The sequence below is a fragment of the Seriola dumerili genome, unplaced genomic scaffold (assembly GCF_002260705.1).
Source record: "Seriola dumerili isolate Sdu_G_001 unplaced genomic scaffold, Sdu_1.0 BDQW01000110.1, whole genome shotgun sequence".
Taxonomy (NCBI): domain Eukaryota; kingdom Metazoa; phylum Chordata; class Actinopteri; order Carangiformes; family Carangidae; genus Seriola; species Seriola dumerili.
This window is the reverse complement of record NW_019174365.1, coordinates 10,985,272-11,005,024: the sequence shown is the minus strand read 5'-3', so window position 1 is coordinate 11,005,024 and position 19,753 is coordinate 10,985,272. Positions and strand designations below refer to the sequence as shown.

The window sequence follows — 19,753 nt, the reverse complement described above, 5'->3', positions numbered from 1 at the left end:
TTTTTTATGACTTTTTATGCCTTACTATAATATGTAGTTTTTATGCCTTACTATACTATGATGTTTTTATGACTTTTTATGCCTTACTATAATATGATGTTTTCATGCGTTTTTATGCCTTACTATAATATGTAGTTTTTATGACCTTTTATGCCTCACTATACTATGACTTTTTATGCCTTACTATACTATGACTTTTTTTATGACTTTTTATGCCTTACTATAATATGTAGTTTTTATGCCTTAGTATACTATGTTTTTATACCTTACTATACTATGATGTTTTTATGACTTTTTATGCCTTACTATAATATGTAGTTTTTATGACCTTTTATGCCTTACTATACTATGACGTTTTCATGCGATTTATGCCTTACTATAATATGTAGTTTTTATGACCTTTTATGTCTACTATACCATGATGTTTTTATACCTTACTATACTACGATGTTTTTATACCTTACTATACTATGATGTTTTTATGACTTTTTATGCCTTACTATACTATGACTTTTTCTGACTTTTCATGCCTTATTATAATATGTAGTTTTTATGAATTTTTATGCCTCACTATACTATGACTTTTTATGACTTTTAATGCCTTACTATAATATGTAGTTTTTATGACGTTTTTATGCCTTTTTATGCCTTACTATACAATTACGTTCTTATGACTTTTTATGTTTTAATATACTATGACTTTTTTTNGCCTTTTTTATGCCTTACTATAAATTACGTTCTTATGACTTTTTATGTTTTAATATACTATGACTTTTTTTTTACGAGTTTTTTTACCGGCGGCTTGGTAGTGATGTGGTTAGAACTGTCGCCTCACAGTGTGGTTCGAACTGTCCTCCTGCAATCCAAAGACATACACATTAGGTTAATAGGCGACTCTAATGCCTAACTATACTATTAACTTTCATGCCTTACTTTACTATGCTTTATGACATATATATGACATATATGTCCCTATATCAAGAGTGATGCTACCATATGTGTCACCTGTAAGGATATATTATTATGACATGTATACATCCTCTGGATAAATGAAGATATAACTTTATAACATACATGAAATACTAAATAGTAAAATGCAAGTTTATTAAAACAACATGCCTATTAAAATTCTATATATGTTTGTTTATGATTTTCTTAATAATTTCTCATTCATTTTAACCATACATGTCTATCTTTTATATTTACATGTGTAATATGAACATATACTGACAGGTTTTGCGATGGATATATGTTTATGTAACATGTCTACAATATAAACATACTAAAATACATGTTCATATGAGCTAGACATATATGTCAATATGATACTGCAACAATTTCTAACAGTTTTCATATGTTATTTTTACATATATAGGCTATACTTTAAATACCTTTATTATTTTACTTCATATATGGAAATTCAAAACATGTACATATATTACATTTGCGTATGAGCATTCCTGAATTCAAATTCAGATCATATACGTTAATAAACCGTTTGGTTGACAGCATTAAAAAAACAATCTCTTTGTTTTGAAGGGTTGGCGGGGTTATTGCGTCCCTGACAATGTTGAGACCAAACCTACACACTTGGTTTCAGCCCTCACAGTTAAATGTCTTCCTGATGGGAAGACAAACAAGTCTCATTCTCAAGGACTGGCTATCTTTGCTCTTCTTATTCTGACTCCTCTGTGGCTTCTCTTCCAGGTATTACCATTACCTATACACCAACTACTTGCCCACTAGTCTGAAGAGCATGGTGGACCAGTTGGCCAACTGTGAGGACATCCTGATGAACTTCCTTGTCTCGGCTGTCACCAAACTGCCGCCCATTAAGGTCACACAGAAGAAACAGTATAAGGAGACTATGATGGGACAGGTAAGAATGTATTGAAACCCTTCTCACAGCTGGATCCATGTCATTTTGGTGGATATTTATATGTGGATGATTCATTAAAAGAGCTGGTTATCCAAAACTGAACAGCTACCAGTTGAGTGAATTGATCTGCATTACAGAACCTCTTTGATTTTGTTCTGCCTTGTATAAGTCGTGATTCATGCTGAAGCCAGTGTTGTTTTCTTCCCATCGTGTGTGTCATGGCCTTTCAGCTGGAGCAAACCCTTGCTGCTTTATAAACAGCATGAATTATTCGCTTAAAAGTCTTTTGTCCGACCCATGGGTAAATAGGACAAGTCGCTAACAGCGCTGAGCAAAAACATAGAAAGGAGTCGTGTCAGTCTTAAAGGATTACATCATAGTTTCTAGTCGGGTTCCAGACTCCCAAATATAGAAGATGATCTAGCTGATGATTTATTGAGAAACATTAATGTCAGTCATCAGTCACTAATGGTTTTCTCTTGTCACTGTGGACAACTGTAGATTATGACTGAAAGAATGCAGATCATTGTCATTGTCTTCTTCATGTAATGTTCACGTCTCCTTCCCCCCACTGACATAAAGCACTGTTTGTTTTTTTCTGGCGTACACCCACGTCCCTGTAATATTTGATGACCTCTATCCTTTCATTGACACCACCAGTTCATTTCCATCCTAAACACAAATAAAATCATGATTTTTCATTTTTTGGATTAGTTGAGGTACTCAATAATCTTTTCACGTACCCCCCTAGCAACTGCAGAAAACTCTTATAAATAGTTACCCTGGTTTGAGTTTACATCAGTGATGTAAAGCAATGATTATTCATAACACTGACAGCATGACTCTAAACCTGTCCTTTTGTCTTTCTTCCTCATGTTCTTTGTTCCTACCAGTCTTCGAGGGCATCTCGCTGGGCCGATCCAGACCACTTTGCCCAGCGACAGACCTGCATGAACAAATTCGCCAGCTGGTTTGGCGCCATGCCACTGGTCCACTCCCAGATGAGACTGGACCCCGTCCTGTTCAAGGACCAGGTCTCCATCCTCCGCAAGAAATACAGGGACATCGAGAGGCTCTGACAGGACCGGCGCCCCCTTGGGGGAGACCCCACACAGGGGGAGGTGCGAGAGACTGACTCAGTGGAGAGTAGAAGGAGTAGTAGGACTACAGCAGGATGGACAGGGAGCGACACAGCTCTTTCTTCCACTCAGCACATTGCCAATGACCACAGCGCCGCTGCTGCCAGGACTTGACGCGGGAAGGGATGAATAGGAAACAAGCAGATGGCGTTTGGATTTGAAAAACACAAACAAAAAACGCAAACACAGACAGACAAAGAGGAGTACACAAACTGATGGACAAGCCAAACAGTACTGTATGTTTCGCAAATGTGCAAACACACAGCACACACTACTGACGACGAGAACTCTTGAATAGAATATTTTTTTGTACAACACGAACAAGGACGACATTGACTTTCCTGCTCTTTCGGCACATGTACAGGACGGTAGAAGAGGGAAGGTGTCCATGATCGCAAACCTGGCAACCCCGCCCAACACAAATCCTACTGGTCGCCCCTAGCAACCCCAGTCTGCATCAGGACATAATAACTGGACTCACTACCAAAACCCTTGCTTTATAGCCTGGGAAACCCTGTTCTTTAGTTGCTTTGATTTCATTGTACAAATCAGCTCTCTGTAACACTGTCAACCCTTTTTCCTCGCTCCGATGTTTTTTAAATCGGAGCATCATCAGTTTTTAATATTTTCTTTTCTGAGACAGAAAAGGTTAACAGCAGTGTCCAACCTGTTATTACAAGGTTTTCATTGAAAAGAAGCCATTATCTCCTGATATTCTCGACTATCGACACACATCCTTGAGCCTCAAGTCTGAAAACATCCTGTCTGTCCTATCCTTGGCTCATTCCTTGATGTGCTGATATGGCTTTTATAATGGTCTATTTGCTTCCCTGTTATCACTAAGATAAGTTAGAAAAACATCTCGTTTCATATCCCATTTTCCTCTCATACTCACCATGGCATTTGTACTTTTTCTTATCTTTTTTTTTTCCACTTGCTTTCATCATCTTTTCTTTACCCCTTCAAACTCTCTACTTTCACTCTTCTTTGTGCGTATGTGTGTGTGTGTTGTGTGTACAGAGCCTTGAAAAGTTGGCTCATCCAACCATAAGCTCAAGCAGAGTACATTTTCCCTCCGTTGGAATGAGCGAAATGAACATTTCTGGATGAAATGGAGCAGAACGCTGCATTCTAACCCAAACTCGTTTCACCCTTCTCTTTTTTTTTTTTTTTTTTTTTTTTAAATTTCCTGCACGGCCTCACAGCACTATCCTTACAGGGAGAAAATTTCAGACTATAGCAGGTCTTTAGTGACCAGCATCATTTCACAGGAGTGCTTATAGAGAGATGTTTTTTTTTTAATGCTTAGAGCATCAGTGCCATTCTGACATCAGGGTCTGCCTTTAAAATTGTTTATTGCACATCACGTTGCCTACATCAGTCTGAGACGCCTAGATGTTCTCCTCTTGAAATATTCTAGTCATCAGTCCGATGTGGCTCTCCTGCCACCATTACTTATTTTCTTTTTTTCGCTCTCTCTCTCTCTCTCCCCCGTGACATATCAGAGAACCTCATAGCCATTAAATTGACAGAAGGTTTTATCCTCCATTTGTCAGGCAGAGATACGTTTGGGCTTCAATTAGGTAAACCTATTTCATTTGGAGTGCTGTTTTATTCCCGGGGGACAATCTGTTGCTGAAACACTCTAACATTATGGACCATTGTGTTGTGAAAGCAGCGACCCACAAACATGACCTGCTGGCTAATGCTAGCCTTGGGAGGACAGCTTTCCCCCCCTCCCTCCCTCCCTCCCTAACACACCCTCCCTTGCGGCCCTGCTTGTCCTTTACTTATAAACAGCTGCTCATATCATTGTTGTATCCACATCAAACCGCCTGACATTTTGCACCTTAAATTACCTTATTGGTATCAGACAACCAGATCAAAATGCTAAAATAAGCTCTCTCAACCTTTTTAATTGATCACTTCAAAGGGAGAGGCTGTCAGAGAAAATGGCTGGCTCATAGCGGAGCTGCTGCGTGCTGTCATTAGGTCTGCGTGCAGCCCCAGAGCACAGACGGTCCACTCACACACACATTTAGTCTGCAGACACTTGAATGAAAGCAGCGTGCTTTTAGTGGCCTTTCTGTCAGGCAGGCATTCAGCTTAATGTCTCAGCCAAAGCTTTTCAGGGTGTGTGCTAATCGGTAGCTGTCATCGACATCCATCAGTATCAGTGTCACACATTCAATGACTGTTTTTACTTTTTCATTCATTTACGTTTTGTTCTACAAAGAGTTTATGTAAAATGTATTGTAAAGCCTTTACAGTGTCAACAATGGGGATGCTCATGCTTTCAGGTGACATATCCAAATACTGCCACAGCAAAGCTACTCTGTTCCAGCAGATCATATCAAACCCAGCAGGACTATCATGGTTTTCTTTTTTTTTTCCTCACACCATTGTTTTGAATATAATGTTTGTATTTACATTCTGGGACTTTAAGTTTGGATTGTGATTTTTTTTTTTTTTTGCCAGGAGAGATTTATGATCCATTTAATGTGAGTCACAACAAAGTGTTCGATCATCTACAGTATGTGATTATGGGAAAAACATACTCCTCACTTGGTCTGCATCTGGTCCCTATTTCATCTTCACAGAACCATATTGTTTGAATCCATATCAAGTCTTTTATGTTAGATTTTTTTGAATCACTGTTGTTGATTATCTCATGAGAACCACGTCCCCCAGCTTTGCAAAAAAAAAAAAGAAAAAAGAAAAAAAAACACCACCCATTTCAAATCCCTGCAACTGTCAGCATTGTACATAGACATATATTTATTTTTTTGGGAAAAAAAAAAAAAGAAGACTGTGTACGATTTGAGATGACGTGGCGAATACATGAGACTGATTCTGCATCGCTGAGGGGAGTTAATGGTATTTATTCATTTTATTTTCGACACACTGTGCACATTAATCCACAGATGCCGATATAAAGCTCATATTATGTTTCACTTTGCATTGGTTTTCCAGGGAAACATCTATCACACTCGATCACTTTCTCGTACAGAAGTTGCCCGAGAGAGAGAGAGAGAGAAAGGGGGAACATTTTCAGAGTCGTCGTAGCAGAGCTTCAACTCCTGAAAAGATTGCATACACCAGTGATCTAGAATTGGATTGGGCCGCACCATCTTGGCTCTCCATGGGAGTCAAATTGCAAAGTCCCAATAAAGACTACGCCAACTGAAACATGGAAAATAATAAGCAGCTGGGTCCCCTGTACCAGATGGAAACATTTTCAGATTCTGCTCTAACATCTTCCCCCAATGCATTACAATAATGGGTCTGGGGCTCTGACACAGTTGTTTAAATTGCCTCTTTCACAGCCTGCGTTTCAGGTCAGATAAACTTGGCAGCAGACTCTGTCCCATCTTTCAGTTGGCGTGCCGTACAGTGTATCATCAGAGTGTGATGGATGCGAGTTAGGCCACAAGGAAAACCTCTGCATCCACTTAAAAAAAAAAAACGCCTGTCATTTGATCAGGAGGAACATTATGCAAGTTATCATTGTGCGCTTCAACACAGATGGAAGAAGGTTTACCCAAAATGTGCCAGGCAGTTGGTGTTTATAGCGACGGCGGCATGTGTTCTGGAAACTAGTCTGTTCTTGATTTGTGCCTTTTATCAACATTTGAGTTCTTGACATGCCAAGCACGGTCTGTCCCACACTATTTCCAGTAGACGGGCAACAATAGCACCACACGCAGCCCCCCCCCCCCACCACCACCAACAGCCCTGCCTTCATACACTGGATGAGACACAGCATTCCATTCTCTTACTACAAACACCCCGTTTTCATCTTTGTGTTTGGACACTGTTGCCAAGGCGACCACGCATGACCACTTCCTGTTTGGGATTATTTATCAGCGATTGGCTGTATCACGCTACCAATCGGTAGCAGTAATAATATCTGTTGATCTGTAAGGACTCGGTCAAGCCCAGCTGTCCTGATGCCTTCTCCTCCCTCCTACCTTGTAATTAACAGAAGACTTTTATAGAGGTCACAAATGAAATAGATAAATGCCAATTTTGTAAGAATGATTTATAAAAAAAATAAACTCATATTTGATGATAAATGCATCTCTTTGTGTCCTTTTTTTTAACAGGCTGTGTTTACATGATTTGACTCAAATACAACAGTTATTTTTGTTTTCTGGTATAAAATCATGCTAAACGAGTTTCCAAGCTGGAGCTGAGTATCAGTCCTCAATACATTTTTTTTTTTTATACCAACCACAATCAAATACCATCAAGAACTGAAAACTGTCATTGAATGATTGGTCAGATTCATAATTGCTTAATTACACTGTATTCAGAGCACAACAAATCCTGGATTTTGGAGACAAATACCAATCATTATTTGAGAGTTCAATAATCAACAGATATTCATGATGATTAAAGAGTTGTTACCAAGAAATGTACCAATGGTAACATTTTACACTTGGAAAAACAAGCTTGTTAGGGCTTTCTGGTGGACATGTACAGATGTTGCTAAATCAACACAGATGTATCGTTAGCATTGCTATAGAGCAATTTCTTATTGGCTGACATAAGTGCTGCACCACATGGACCTTAAAAAGATAACTAGTGCATAGAGGACAGCTAATGGGGATACAAAAAAATAAATACATAAACAAACCAATAGACCTGTGACTATTGATCTGAGAACTGATGTCAATTATAATCTCGTAATTGATCTGATCAATGTAAGTAAATGATCTCTGATCTCATAAATTTTGCCGATTTTAGAATATTTTAAATAAGTTAAAACAAAAATAGAGACCTTTCTTTCTTTTCTTAATATATTTAAACAACATTCACTATTTGGTAACTGTGGCTTCTTTGTAGCAAAACATAATTTACATTTCTCAGAGTAAACTGTTGATATAAGTATTGTTTTGGTACTGATACTGAAACTATATTGCGATACCATTAAAACTACACATTATGAGCAGAAGCACAGATTCCATGCTGAGTTAAGGGCTTTGTCTCAAATCTTTAAAAAAATTTGTCTGGAACAAGCAAATAGGGGAAAACATGCTTTAGTTTGTACTCGGCTTAACGGCTTCACTATCAGTCTTTTCACCTGTGAAAGTCTACAAGACAGTGACGGAGAATGAGTACATCAAAAAGTTGATTTAAACCCTTTACATACACATTAGTAAGGACATTACAGGATATTATCTGTAACCGTCTGAGGATTCTTATTTTTTCTGCCCATGAACAAATACACTGACGACGTGATAAGAGGCTGCGCTGACACAGAGGAGACTGATGGTTTGTATTTGCGTGCTTGCTTTTGTGCTCACACTGTCAACATCAGAGCGTAACCCTGCGCATTTGTATTCGCTTCATCATTTGCGACGGTGTGTGCATGGACAAGTACTCAGGCCCTGACCTCAGCCTCAGCTGAATGAGAACACACTCCATTTGTACAGTAATAATAGTCCCGCAATGCTGCATTGCCCTCGGAGATATAATAACCACCCCTGTATTAGACCACTGAGGAGGGGTTTATTAGTCACTACTCAGAGCATTGATTTTTTTTTTTTTCGTCTCTGCTGAAAGCCTCCTCATTGCTCCAACACTGCATCTGTCCTTTTGTGTCTCCCTGAGGACAATGGCCTCATAACACATCTTAGATATGACCCCAGCTTTGCACTGAATTATTAAACACACCCATATCAGACACTGATATTCTCATGCATATCTGTGACCTAACAGCGGTGCCATATGCCTGCGTGTGTGTGCACACATGTACTCACATTTTAGCTCATGTTTTTTTTTTTTTTTTTAAAGTTAAAACACAAATAGAGACCAAAATCTCCGCCCAGTTGACTTGGCTGGCTTCTTACTTATAAAAAAGAAAAAAAAAAAGGGCTGTATTTATCAAGTATATCAAAGTAGGAAATCAGTCCTAAGAGGCCAAAAAGTAAATCTGGAGTACAGGCATTTCATCAATCTTCCTAACTTAAAGAACAACTACTATTTCTGCTAATTAGGAAAGCTCCTGAGGTGTCCTAACATGTTAGAAGTTGCCAAGAGATGGTGTTCAGGCAGAAACTTTCACTGATGACTATGAGCTTGTTAAAAAAAAAAATCCAATTTTGGCAAAAAAAAAAATTAAATCTTCTGACCGACCTTGTGAAGGATGCAAAAGAATGTGGATGCTTTCACCAACCATAATCTTTGCAACCTCACATCGCCAGGAGGGAAACTGCAGCTTTGAAACAGCGATGATTTGGATCATGTGTCGCAACCAGGTCTGCGGTAATAAATCTAACTTTGATCACTCATACAACTCCTCAGATAACTGTCAGGTTTATTTACTTTCAAAACACTCAGCGTGAAGTTATGGATAAGCAAGCTGCGCTCATGCATATCAGGTGTTTATTTATTTAATCATTCATCTAAAATTACCTACGGCTGAACGACGGTATGTTTATGCTGTTACTGTGTCAGATGATATCAGCTTTTGGCAGATATATTGATATCTGTGAAGATGTCAACCACAAGAAATTATAGCACAGACATGCCAAAGTAGGTCTGAGGTCAATTAGAAATAGTGTCACCATTGGTATTTGTTCACCAGAGAGCTCTGACAAGTTCTGTCTTTAAAAAAAAAAAACACAAATCTAATGAATCTGTATCAAGATTGTTTGTTCATGTTATGCATTTATATTTTAAAAAAATAAAGAAATAGGCAAATATATAACATTACCAGGTCTGTCTCAAATATCAATATACGAGTCAGCCTCAAAAATCCAGTCTGGCTGGAGCCAAAACACAAATAAGTAATTTCCCCACCTATAGGGACATGCCAGTTAACAGAGGGTGTAGTTGTAAGTTAAACTGGCAAACGGAAGAGAAAATAAAGTCCATGTTTTCAGTGGAGATGTGCCCACAGCCTTGTTTACAACAGATGTGAGATGTGGTGGCAATATAGGCCGTGTAAAAACTGGAGCAGGATGTGTCGTACAGCTGAATCCAATTATTTACTATTTGATATTGTGCAGTACATACATACACTCATGCCAGTGTTTGCTTACAGCCCACTGCAAATGGCTTATTCATAAACAACATCATAAAAGTTAAGCTATTAATTCATTTTGGCTTGTTTTTGCATATACAGTACAGATAACTCAGTTGTCTATGGTATTTCCCATCCAAGTGAATGGGAAAGTGGTCTTATAGGCCCCACTGTATATAAAATTATAAAATGTATCATAAAGTCCACTTTGTGGCTGCAAGTGTCATAAAAGAGGAATGTCACACTCTCTCAGGAGCAACCCCTCTTTCTTGCTCAAAGTAATCCATCCATCAAGCCATCAGTTTTCTGCCCCCTATCCAGCTAAGCAAGGTAGTCCAGACATCTCTCTCCCCAGCAACGTTATCCAGCTCCTCCTGGGGAAACCCGAGGCATTCCCAGGCCAGATGAGATATGTGGTCTCTCCAACGTGCGTCCTTTCTGGGTCTACCAGGGGGGCTGCTACCAGTTGCAAGAATACATCCAATAAAAAGCAGCTAAGAGACATCCTGATCGGACGCCCAAACCACTACTCCGAGCTCCCAACAGATGCCTAAGCTCCCTACCCTTTCTGTAACAGTGAGCCCAGCCACCTTACAGAGGGAACTCATTTCAATCTCATTCTTTTGGTCACCATCCAAAGTTCATGACTATAGGTGAGGGTTGAAACATAAATCAACTGCTAAATAGACAGCTTTGCCTTCCGGCTCAACTCCCTCTTCACCACAGCGGTCCGGTACAACAACCACATTACTACTGACGCTGCACCAATCTGCCTCCAACCTGAACAGAGCGGCACTCTTCCTCAGCCTCGCGGGTAGCCTCGCAGCCGCCCGGCAACTAACGCCCTGGGCAACTCCTTCTCCCCGGAGTTTGGTTCCCGAGACAGTGCTATGCAAGAAGGTGAGCCCAATTATATCTAGTAGGTACCGCTCCATCTCCCGCGCTAACTCTGGCTCCCTTTCCACCACGTTCCCAGGATCAGTCTACAACGTCACACCTTGGCACACCTAGGTTACCTGCCACCCAGCTTACACCTGACCCTGGCACATCATCCTCATCAGTGTTTACGTGTTGCTTCCATCAGTACAAAGAGTCACACCAGGCAAATGATGTGAAGCTACTATGAATGAAACTCAACACTCTTCCACTCGCAGTCCTCCTTTTATAGTTGTATTTCTGTGGTGGGTATGACATAAGTCTGTTGTTGCAATATTGGAATTTGTGCTGAGGAAATGTACACTACACTAAATTTACTATCTGAGCTGTTATTGTAGGCTACAGATAATTCCTACTCCCTAAACATTTTTTTACACAGCTTTTATTTGTTGGTGCTGGCTGCTCCCCTTGCTATTATTTGAATACCAGCTTTTATATTTTACTTTAAAAAGGTAAATAACTCTCAGAGGTAGGAGTGTGTTTAGTGCCGGGATAACTGTTTTACCAAAAGGCCAAATACTCAACGCACTGATATCGTAAAAAAGGCAAAACACAGCAATGGCTTTTAAAAAAATCACAGCAAAATTTATAGATCAGCAGAATCTTTAACACATTATAATAACATGTCAAATCCAATCAGAGCGAAATATTAATAAGTTTACATCAAATAAAAAAATCAGATCTATATAGTAAGAATAAGATTCATGAATTTGCCACAGTGTCTGTCTTTCTTATTAAAGTTCTTGGAGGTGATAAAAAACTTTTTTTTTTTTAATTTAGGACTTCAGACAATTCTAATATTATGAACTGTAACAGATATACAGAATATGAGGATTAAATATAATATAGCAATGCATCTCCATTGAGCTAGTACCTACAAATAGATAAAACATAGTATATCAGCTCTTCAGATTGATTCAGTCATAATGTTGATTGAAGTGTAGAATATCGAGGTAGACAGAATATTTTCTGCCATCGCCCATGTTGATGTCACCCTCAGCCTTCATTTGTCTCCTCTTGTTTTCCTTCTATTGTTTCATGTCTTTTTCTTCAGCAAAAAGGGCTGATATTGCCAAAGTCCCCATTTCTTCTGTAAAGTGCAGCCTCAGCCAGTCTGTGCTACCCTGTCAAACGTCCAGTTATCCTGACTGTGTCTTCCTGTCCGTTATTTATAGTCAATGTGTGCATCTGTGTGTGTGTGTGTGTGTGTGTTTTACATGATTGAGGGTGTGTGTGTGTGTGTGTGTGTGTGTGTGTGTGTGTGTGTGTGTGTGTGTGTTTGTGGCTCAGCTTCTGACAGCCAGCATGGAGTTGATCTCCCAGATGAGGTTGCGGAGTTGGTCCATGATTTGCTTCAGCTGCTGATTCTTCTGCTTCAGCTTCTGCAAGAAAAATGACAAAAAGAGAAAAGAAATTATGTATTTTCAAATGCAAAGAATAAAAGCTAAAAGACTGAAAATCTGAAAATATCAGAGTGTCAGTGACAAAACATTTCAAGAAACGATCAAGCAATTACATTTTCAGTAGAAGAAAAAAAAAAAAGCTCATAGTGCTGGTATTGAAGTCCGATGGAGTCACAATCAAGAAGCAGCTACACTGTACTACTTAAGTTAATTTTTTTCCCATCTGCACTACTTTGACGACATGCCATCAGCACAGCATATAATTCACACTTGCTGCACCGCTATAAAGCCTTGTAAAATATAATTCACTTAACCATACTACTGAGAAAAACTGATTCCAGATGTAATCTCCGTCCTAATGACCGAGCGGTTTTGCTGCTCGCATGAGAAAATGATCAGGGAGTTTTTGCCCAGCAGGAAGTCCTGTGAGAAAAGATATTTGAAGGTCCTCTTCAAATTTAGCATTAGTCGTAGTTATTTTTATGAACTAAATTATTGGACAAATTTAAGAGATTAAAAGCTGAGGAATCAACAAAGTTTCAACAAATCATCCTAAGGAGGATGTGGATGTATGTACCATATTTCATGGTAAGCCATCCAACAGATACACATACCAAGCCATACCCAGAGCCTAACTGTATATGTGACCTGTTTTTAAAAGACTTACATCTTCAGTAGAAATGAATGAGCCTGGGGTTCAGTGACACAGACAAAACCACATAGTTGGTTTTGGTCTTTTCATGGGATTTGTTGACAGAAAAACATATAATGACACCTGCCTTACCCACAGACTTTATATGGGATGAGGATTAATACGCCTCATTTAACTTCAAGTATTTCCTCCTGACACACACAATAGACAAAGTTTTCTCACTTGCCTGTTGACCTCTCCTCAATTACTCAGTGCGTCAGTTGACTTAATCAATCCTGGTCCCGGCTAATCGCTGAACTAACACATCTGGCTTTCTTCAGCGGGGTACAGGTACATCACAGAGGAGCAAACAACCCAATCTCCCTGTCAGTCACTGAGGGCTTTGTCCGCTGATTGCCTCTGAATGTGCTACCAAGATCTCTAAGTCAACAGCTGCCATGGACTGAAGTACCTCACTGCCCAAGCTTTATACATAAACAAATAATGGCTCCTGAGCTGCTGCTGCTGTTGCTGTTGGAGAGTCAGAATTGAAAAAACAGGTACAGCTGCCAAATGTGTGCTGCCTTTGATCAGGTAAGTCGGGCAAAACATCTACATTTGGAGTGTTGGGCAAATTTAGCAGCAGCGGTACATCACAGCTTCTTACTCAGCTGCTTTTCTTCTGAAAAATAGCCAGAGAGAGAAAGACGGGCTCCTTCAGTCAGGAGCTACTGTATCTGCAGTGCAGTGAAATCTATTAAGATTAAATCCATCTCACTCTCTCGGTAACACTCCTTTAGCCATGACTAATTACCAGCCATTTTTGCAGTGCAGATAACACCTTGAGCAATCGATTTCACACAGCTCTCTTAATATCAACTGTTTAGCTGATTGTCCTTGAAGATATTCCAGAGTGGAACATTTGGAAGCCTTCCCGTCTCTCTCTCTCCGGGGGGCTCTCACTGCCGCTCAAGCTCTCTCACTCTCTTCTCTCTCCCTCTTTCACTCTCCCTCTCTTCGACTTTCACTTTGATTCTGAGAGCGTGTGTGTGTATTACATGGGATATGCCTCATTACCCTGACAAGCAAGTCTCTTCTAACTCATCATTTATTCCGTATTAATGAGATGATACTTTGAGCCTTTTATAATTTCAGTCTTTTTTAAACAAAGAATACAAAACTGCTTCTGTTTTTTTTTTTTTTCTTTTCTTTTTAACTAAACATTTTTTCACATGAAAAAGAGCTGCAGCCTTAGATACATGTTTCATCTCGGCTTTCGAGTGTAAAACGGCTAGATTTGCCTTCAAGGTCAACATTTGTTACTTTCGAATCCGGATTCTTCCACAATAATCTGGTCCCGGCTTTCTTTGAAACTAGAAATGAAAATTCCACATTTTTCAGAGCAGAACGAGACCGTAGAGGCAGCGAAGCCTTCACGGCACGTTCATTATGAAAAGCTCGCTGGCATATATCTCGATATATGAATAACACGACTGCTATTATCAGAGAAATTACGCTGCAAGCTCAGGGAGATATGATTCCATTCATAACGTCATAATTAGCACAACTCTAATCCTTCACACCTATAAAATGATGTTTGGAAAAAGGGGTATACGTAGAGAGAACAAAGCAAGAAGGAAAGGAGCTCTGAACCATTTCCTTACACACAGCACACAGCACACACACACACACACACACACATACACACACCGCTTCAGGAACAGGAGCAGATCCGCTCCCTTATTTCTTAGCCTGCCACTCAACGGCCCTACAATAATGTTTTGATGCCTTTTCAATCCACAGTAGGCCTCTTCTGACATGCTCCGACACGGCATCGGCCGCGGCAGGGTGGCCAGTCAACAACTCATGAAAGTAAACAAAGAAGAGCTGTCTGAGATCCTGTCTCAGAAGGCCTCCTGCAGACTGGCAGACTGCCTACCTGCTTCATATAACCTGGAAATGCTGGCAGACTTTGGCGTACTGGCGGAGGAGAGAGAGAGAGAGAGAGAGAGAGAGAGAGAGAGAGGAAAAGCACAGTGACCCGAGATGGAGCGGAAATGGAGATTGACGCACACAGAGGAGATGCAGTGAGACGCCGTGAGCTAAAATGTGTGTGAGCCTGAGTGTCGGAGAGTGTGCAGCCGTGCAAGTGTTTGTTTCTGGTGTGTGTGCGAGGGTCAAAATGTGAGCGGGCGGGTCTGCACCTGAAAATGTCTGTGTGTGTTTCTATGTGTGTGTGCATCAGTCTGTGTTAGAGATGCACTGATTTGTTCCATAAAATATGCATCAGCACTGATACTGATCTGATCCAACAGAACTGGTACGAGCCACAGTTTCCTGTTTTGCTTGTTTCATTCGCTACAATGAGCTAAAGTTGCTGCTGATAAGGGCTGCAACTAATGACAAATCTCCTTATTGATTCATCTATTGATTGCTTTTACAAATAATCGTTTTGTGGGAGAAAAGCATCAAATCCTGACATTTTGAGAACAAGAACTACTGAATTTTTTTCAGTTCAGCTCCACTGCTGATGCTATGTCACCTCCTATATGTGTTTCACAAAAAATTGAAACACTACATGGAAGTTTTTATCCCATATTTGAGGTTCTAGGCAACAATGACAAACTTTTAGCAACTACAGTTTAAAAAAAAAAAAAAAAAAAAAATACAACAGGAGCTGCATTGTTTAGTAAGTCGACTTTCAAGTGAGAGAAAAGAAAGGAGCTACGCACAGGTCAGGAGGATTTTTGAAGAGACACGAAAACATGTCATTATGTTCACTGAAGCCTTTTCCTTTAACTGCCACCTGGACAGAAAGAGGAAAGAGAGAGCAGCGTCGAATCTGATCACCAGTTATTACAGCAGCTCAGCGCCGCATTTGCGAACAATAACCCTACAGCTCGTACCATGTAACCACCATCACAAGCTCATCTTACTGTACACACAGAGGAATGACAGAGGACCAGTACTCAGTATCAGCTTAAACCTACAATTTAAGATCTGTACCGAGGGTCAAAAAGTCAGATCACTGCATCCCTGGTCTGTGTATTTAACAGAATGTATGTGTAAGTGCGTGCATGTGTGTGTGTGTGTGTGTGTGTGTGTGTGTGTGTGTGTGTGCGTGTCGTGATCACAGCTGGAAGACGAGGTCATGTAAATTCATGTAAACAGTGTCCAATCACAGGGAGCTTTCAGGTGCCCTGACAGAACATCTGGGCAGGGGACAGGCTGTGGTGAGATCCGTTTTTTTCCCAAACACAGTCTTGTTGCAAGCAAACCAGGCCTCGTAAACACAAGATCACATGGACCGATAAGTAGTTTGTTCATTGGACAGAGGTTTGGAAACCTGTCATCTCAAGAGATTAAACACTGTTGGCAGCGGGGGCTGGGGGGGTGGGGGTATAAAAAAGGAAATCTGATTCCAGCGCCTGTAACTTCAGCTAAGCCTGATGGACATGTCACAGTACCTGTCTTTGCTCGAACTGAGTCATATCCAGCGTAAACAGATTTTTTTTTTTTTTTTTTTTAAAGTCCCTTATGAAGACATCATAAGTAGTCACATGCACTTACATTTATTTTGACATTATAACTGCAACTGGAAGCATCCTAATACAGCAGAATAGATTTTATACAGTATAAAGAATAGTAAGTAGATCTGAAACAATAACAGATAGACTGACTGAAAATTTATCTGCAACAATTTTGATAAACTCCAACAGAAAACGCAAATATTTGTAGATTCTGGCTTCACAAATCTGAGTTGAAGATCTTTGAGGTTTTAGTTGGAGAACACCAGATACCTGACAATTAATATATTAACTGATGATGAAAAATAAATGTTAGTTGCAGCCAGCCCTATTTAAAAGCTCAGAAAATATTTCTGAAGGAAAGCCAACAGTCACTCAATATCCTAAGTATAAAATTGCTTTCATTTTGCCTGTTTAAGTTATTTAACAATGTTTTTTTGTTTTTTTTTAAATGAATACATTTCTGTAAAGCCTATTAGTTAACATTTGTTGTTTGTTAAATGTAACCTGTAAATAAACTCTCTTTTTATGGATTCCTGTAATTTACTCATGTTCACCTCTGCACTTCAGATCTCAGCTGTCTCAGTTTGTACGGTTCGCCATCTTTCACTTTATCTACAGGGACCCTCCCTGTAACTAAGGAAAATCCATTACGGTATCGCTCAGTAGTATCTGCAGCTTTTATCCTGAAACCATCTGATGCCTTGTTCGCCATCAGCATTAAAACAATCCCGTCAGTTTGGATCTCGGTGATAAAATAACTAAAGCTTATACAGAGAGAAATGATTCGATGTACAAGTGGAGAACAGTGGCTCCATCATTAGCTGAAGCCTTTTTAAAAAAAAAAAAAAAGAACAACAAATGGTAAAGGGCCAGAGAGCTCTTTGCAACCAGGACAGATGATTGTTTGTTTAAATGACATGGGTGAAGTGCCGTTACTGCCGTCTCTTCCATCCTTCTCTGCTTCTCCCCATCTGCCTTTTCTCTTGATTCCCTTCATCATGCTCCCTTTCTTCCCTACTCGTCCAAATCAGATCAAAGAGGCTGTCCTCAGTAGAAGGGTGAAAGACAGAAGTGAAAGAGAAAAAAAAAAAAAAAAGCTGAATTTTTCATTGAAATCACTTTATTAAAATTCTGCTCCACTGAAACTTTGCCTCGAGAGGAGCTCTAACTACTGTATCTTTGTATGTCATGTCAAGACAGATCCTGGCTCGGGCCTCCAAAAAGACATCCCCTGACCTGAAATCCATTAGTCACAAAACATATTCATGCATTCACATCTCCGTTGGCCCATTGGGGGATTGCTTTCAATTAAAAGTGAATAGATTCTTGTAACTTCAATGCATCGCTGCTCGACAGTCGTTCGGTGACACATCGGATGCAACGACTCAGCGCAACATCATAATCTGTAAATACTTGGGATTTGTCAAATGTAGGCCATCAAACAACAGGGCGTCTCCAGGCGTATCAAGCTTGATAATTGGCATCTCTATATTAATTAATTCTGTTGCTTTATCTCCACATTAAAGTCGGTTGGGGAGTTTTTTGATCCATTAGACATTATAGAAAAATCAAGCTAATCTTGTAATTATATTATCATATGAATAAGATGAGGTATTCATGTTCTTTTTAGCCATTTAACCCATTTCATCTACGATTAAAAACACGGCCACCACGCTCTCAAAGCACATTAAGAACGTTAGCGTTGCTTTTTGATGAGGGGCTTTAAGATAATGGCGAGGAAGAAAACGACTTAGATTAAAATATTCACACACACACACACACACACACACACACACACACACACACACACACACACACGAGGAGCGAGGGGGAATATAGTGGAGCGAAAACGTGCCTTCACTCAGGATTCCTCTGCTAATCCGCCCTGACGGTGGCGACTCAAATCGCAGCTTTGACTCCGACGGATCTGGCTGGGAATTACAAGTGTAAGTGTCTGTGAGTGAGGAGAAGGGATTAGAGAGAGGAGAGGAGAGGAGAGGAGAGGAGAGGAGAGGAATGGGTGGAAAGGAAAGGAAAGGAAAGGAACAAAGAGTTGAGGAGTAGAGGAGAAGAAAGGAAAGCGAGGGAAATGAGAGGAGGAGGAGGGAGAGGAAGAAGGAGGAAGTGGAGAGGTGAGAGGAAAGAAGGGAGGGGAGGAAAAGAGACTGGGGAGGAGAGGAAAGGGAGGAGATGGGGAGAAGAGAGGAAACAAGAGGAGAGGAGAGATGGAGAGAAAGTTGTGTAAAGGATAGGAAAGGAAATGACATGACATGAAACGAAAGGATAGGAGATGGGAGACCTTGTACACAGATCTTATATAGATTTTTCATGACACGTAACTGCACCTCCTGTATTTTACAGCGATATATCTCCTACATCATCACTAGTCACAGGTGAGGCAGTTAAAACCTCCATCTGCAACATCACCATCCACGCACTCAGCACCCTCTGCTCTACATTAAAATGCCTTCCATTACCCAAGCAAAAACAGCTCTGACTTTTCACATGGTTTACAGAGGCTGAAGAAAAACCCCTCGCTGTCCTCAGACAGAGAGATAGTGTCTTGGAAGAAACACAAGTCAAATTTAATTAAATTCTATGGTTTATAGTAAGTGTGACAAAAAAAGGAGCCTCAACTGTGTGGAAAGGTGCTTTTCCAGAAACTAGTAATCCCCTAAATTATGCAAAAATGACAAATGTCCTCAAGGAAACCCGACTCCTTATTAGGCAGAAGAATTAGGACAAACCAAACTCATGGGGCCAATATTTTTAGTAAGGATTGTGTCTACTGTAAAAGCTGTCAAGACTGCATTCTCAATTAAGTACTGTAACCACTGAAAGTACTGTATCCCTGTGCATACAATCGTCCTACTGGTCTGCGTGAGCATCACTTCTTGCCAGGACCTTTTTATGTTCATTCCTCACTCACTTTGCATATTTCTTATGGGAAAAGTAATCAAGTAGTTTCTCAGTACCTATATGAAGAAAGCCTTTAATTTCACCGGTTGTCGTATGGCGGTGTGGGCTGGCAGAAAGACGAGTGGTGATATGTGCCAAAACAAGAAAAAAAGAAGTAGGGCTGAATGAACAATGATAAGCAGCATGGATTGTCCCTGCACCGATCTCACTGAAACAAAACCTCACGTGTATAACTTTGGTTTACCGCACAAACGTTTACCTGCAGCCCCCGACGGAAATCTGAGGA

General features: G+C 40.1%; 2 protein-coding genes across 4 annotated transcripts in view; one reads left to right on the top strand and one right to left on the bottom strand.

The window, feature by feature from the left end:
* The window catches only part of LOC111222995 (exostosin-1b), a 140,803-nt gene extending 136,670 nt beyond the window's left edge, over positions 1-4,133 (top strand). Inside the window, exons 10-11 of one of the 2 annotated variants that reach the window (XM_022746945.1) lie at positions 1,708-1,879; positions 2,773-4,133. In XM_022746945.1, the coding sequence (XP_022602666.1) occupies positions 1,708-1,879; positions 2,773-2,958 (358 nt within the window). In that variant the 3' untranslated portion in view covers positions 2,959-4,133. The remainder of the gene's footprint in view (positions 1-1,707; positions 1,880-2,772) is intronic. The other variant, XM_022746946.1, reaches the window with a different exon arrangement.
* med30 (mediator complex subunit 30) overlaps positions 796-19,753 on the bottom strand; it is a 45,452-nt gene continuing 26,494 nt past the window's right edge. The window contains exons 5-6 of one of the 2 annotated variants that reach the window (XM_022746947.1): positions 12,283-12,366; positions 796-856 (exon numbers count right to left, since the gene is read on the bottom strand). In XM_022746947.1, coding sequence (XP_022602668.1) covers positions 818-856; positions 12,283-12,366 — 123 coding nt within the window. In that variant the 3' untranslated portion in view covers positions 796-817. Of the gene's footprint in view, positions 857-12,212; positions 12,367-19,753 lie in introns of those variants that run through there. The other variant, XM_022746948.1, reaches the window with a different exon arrangement.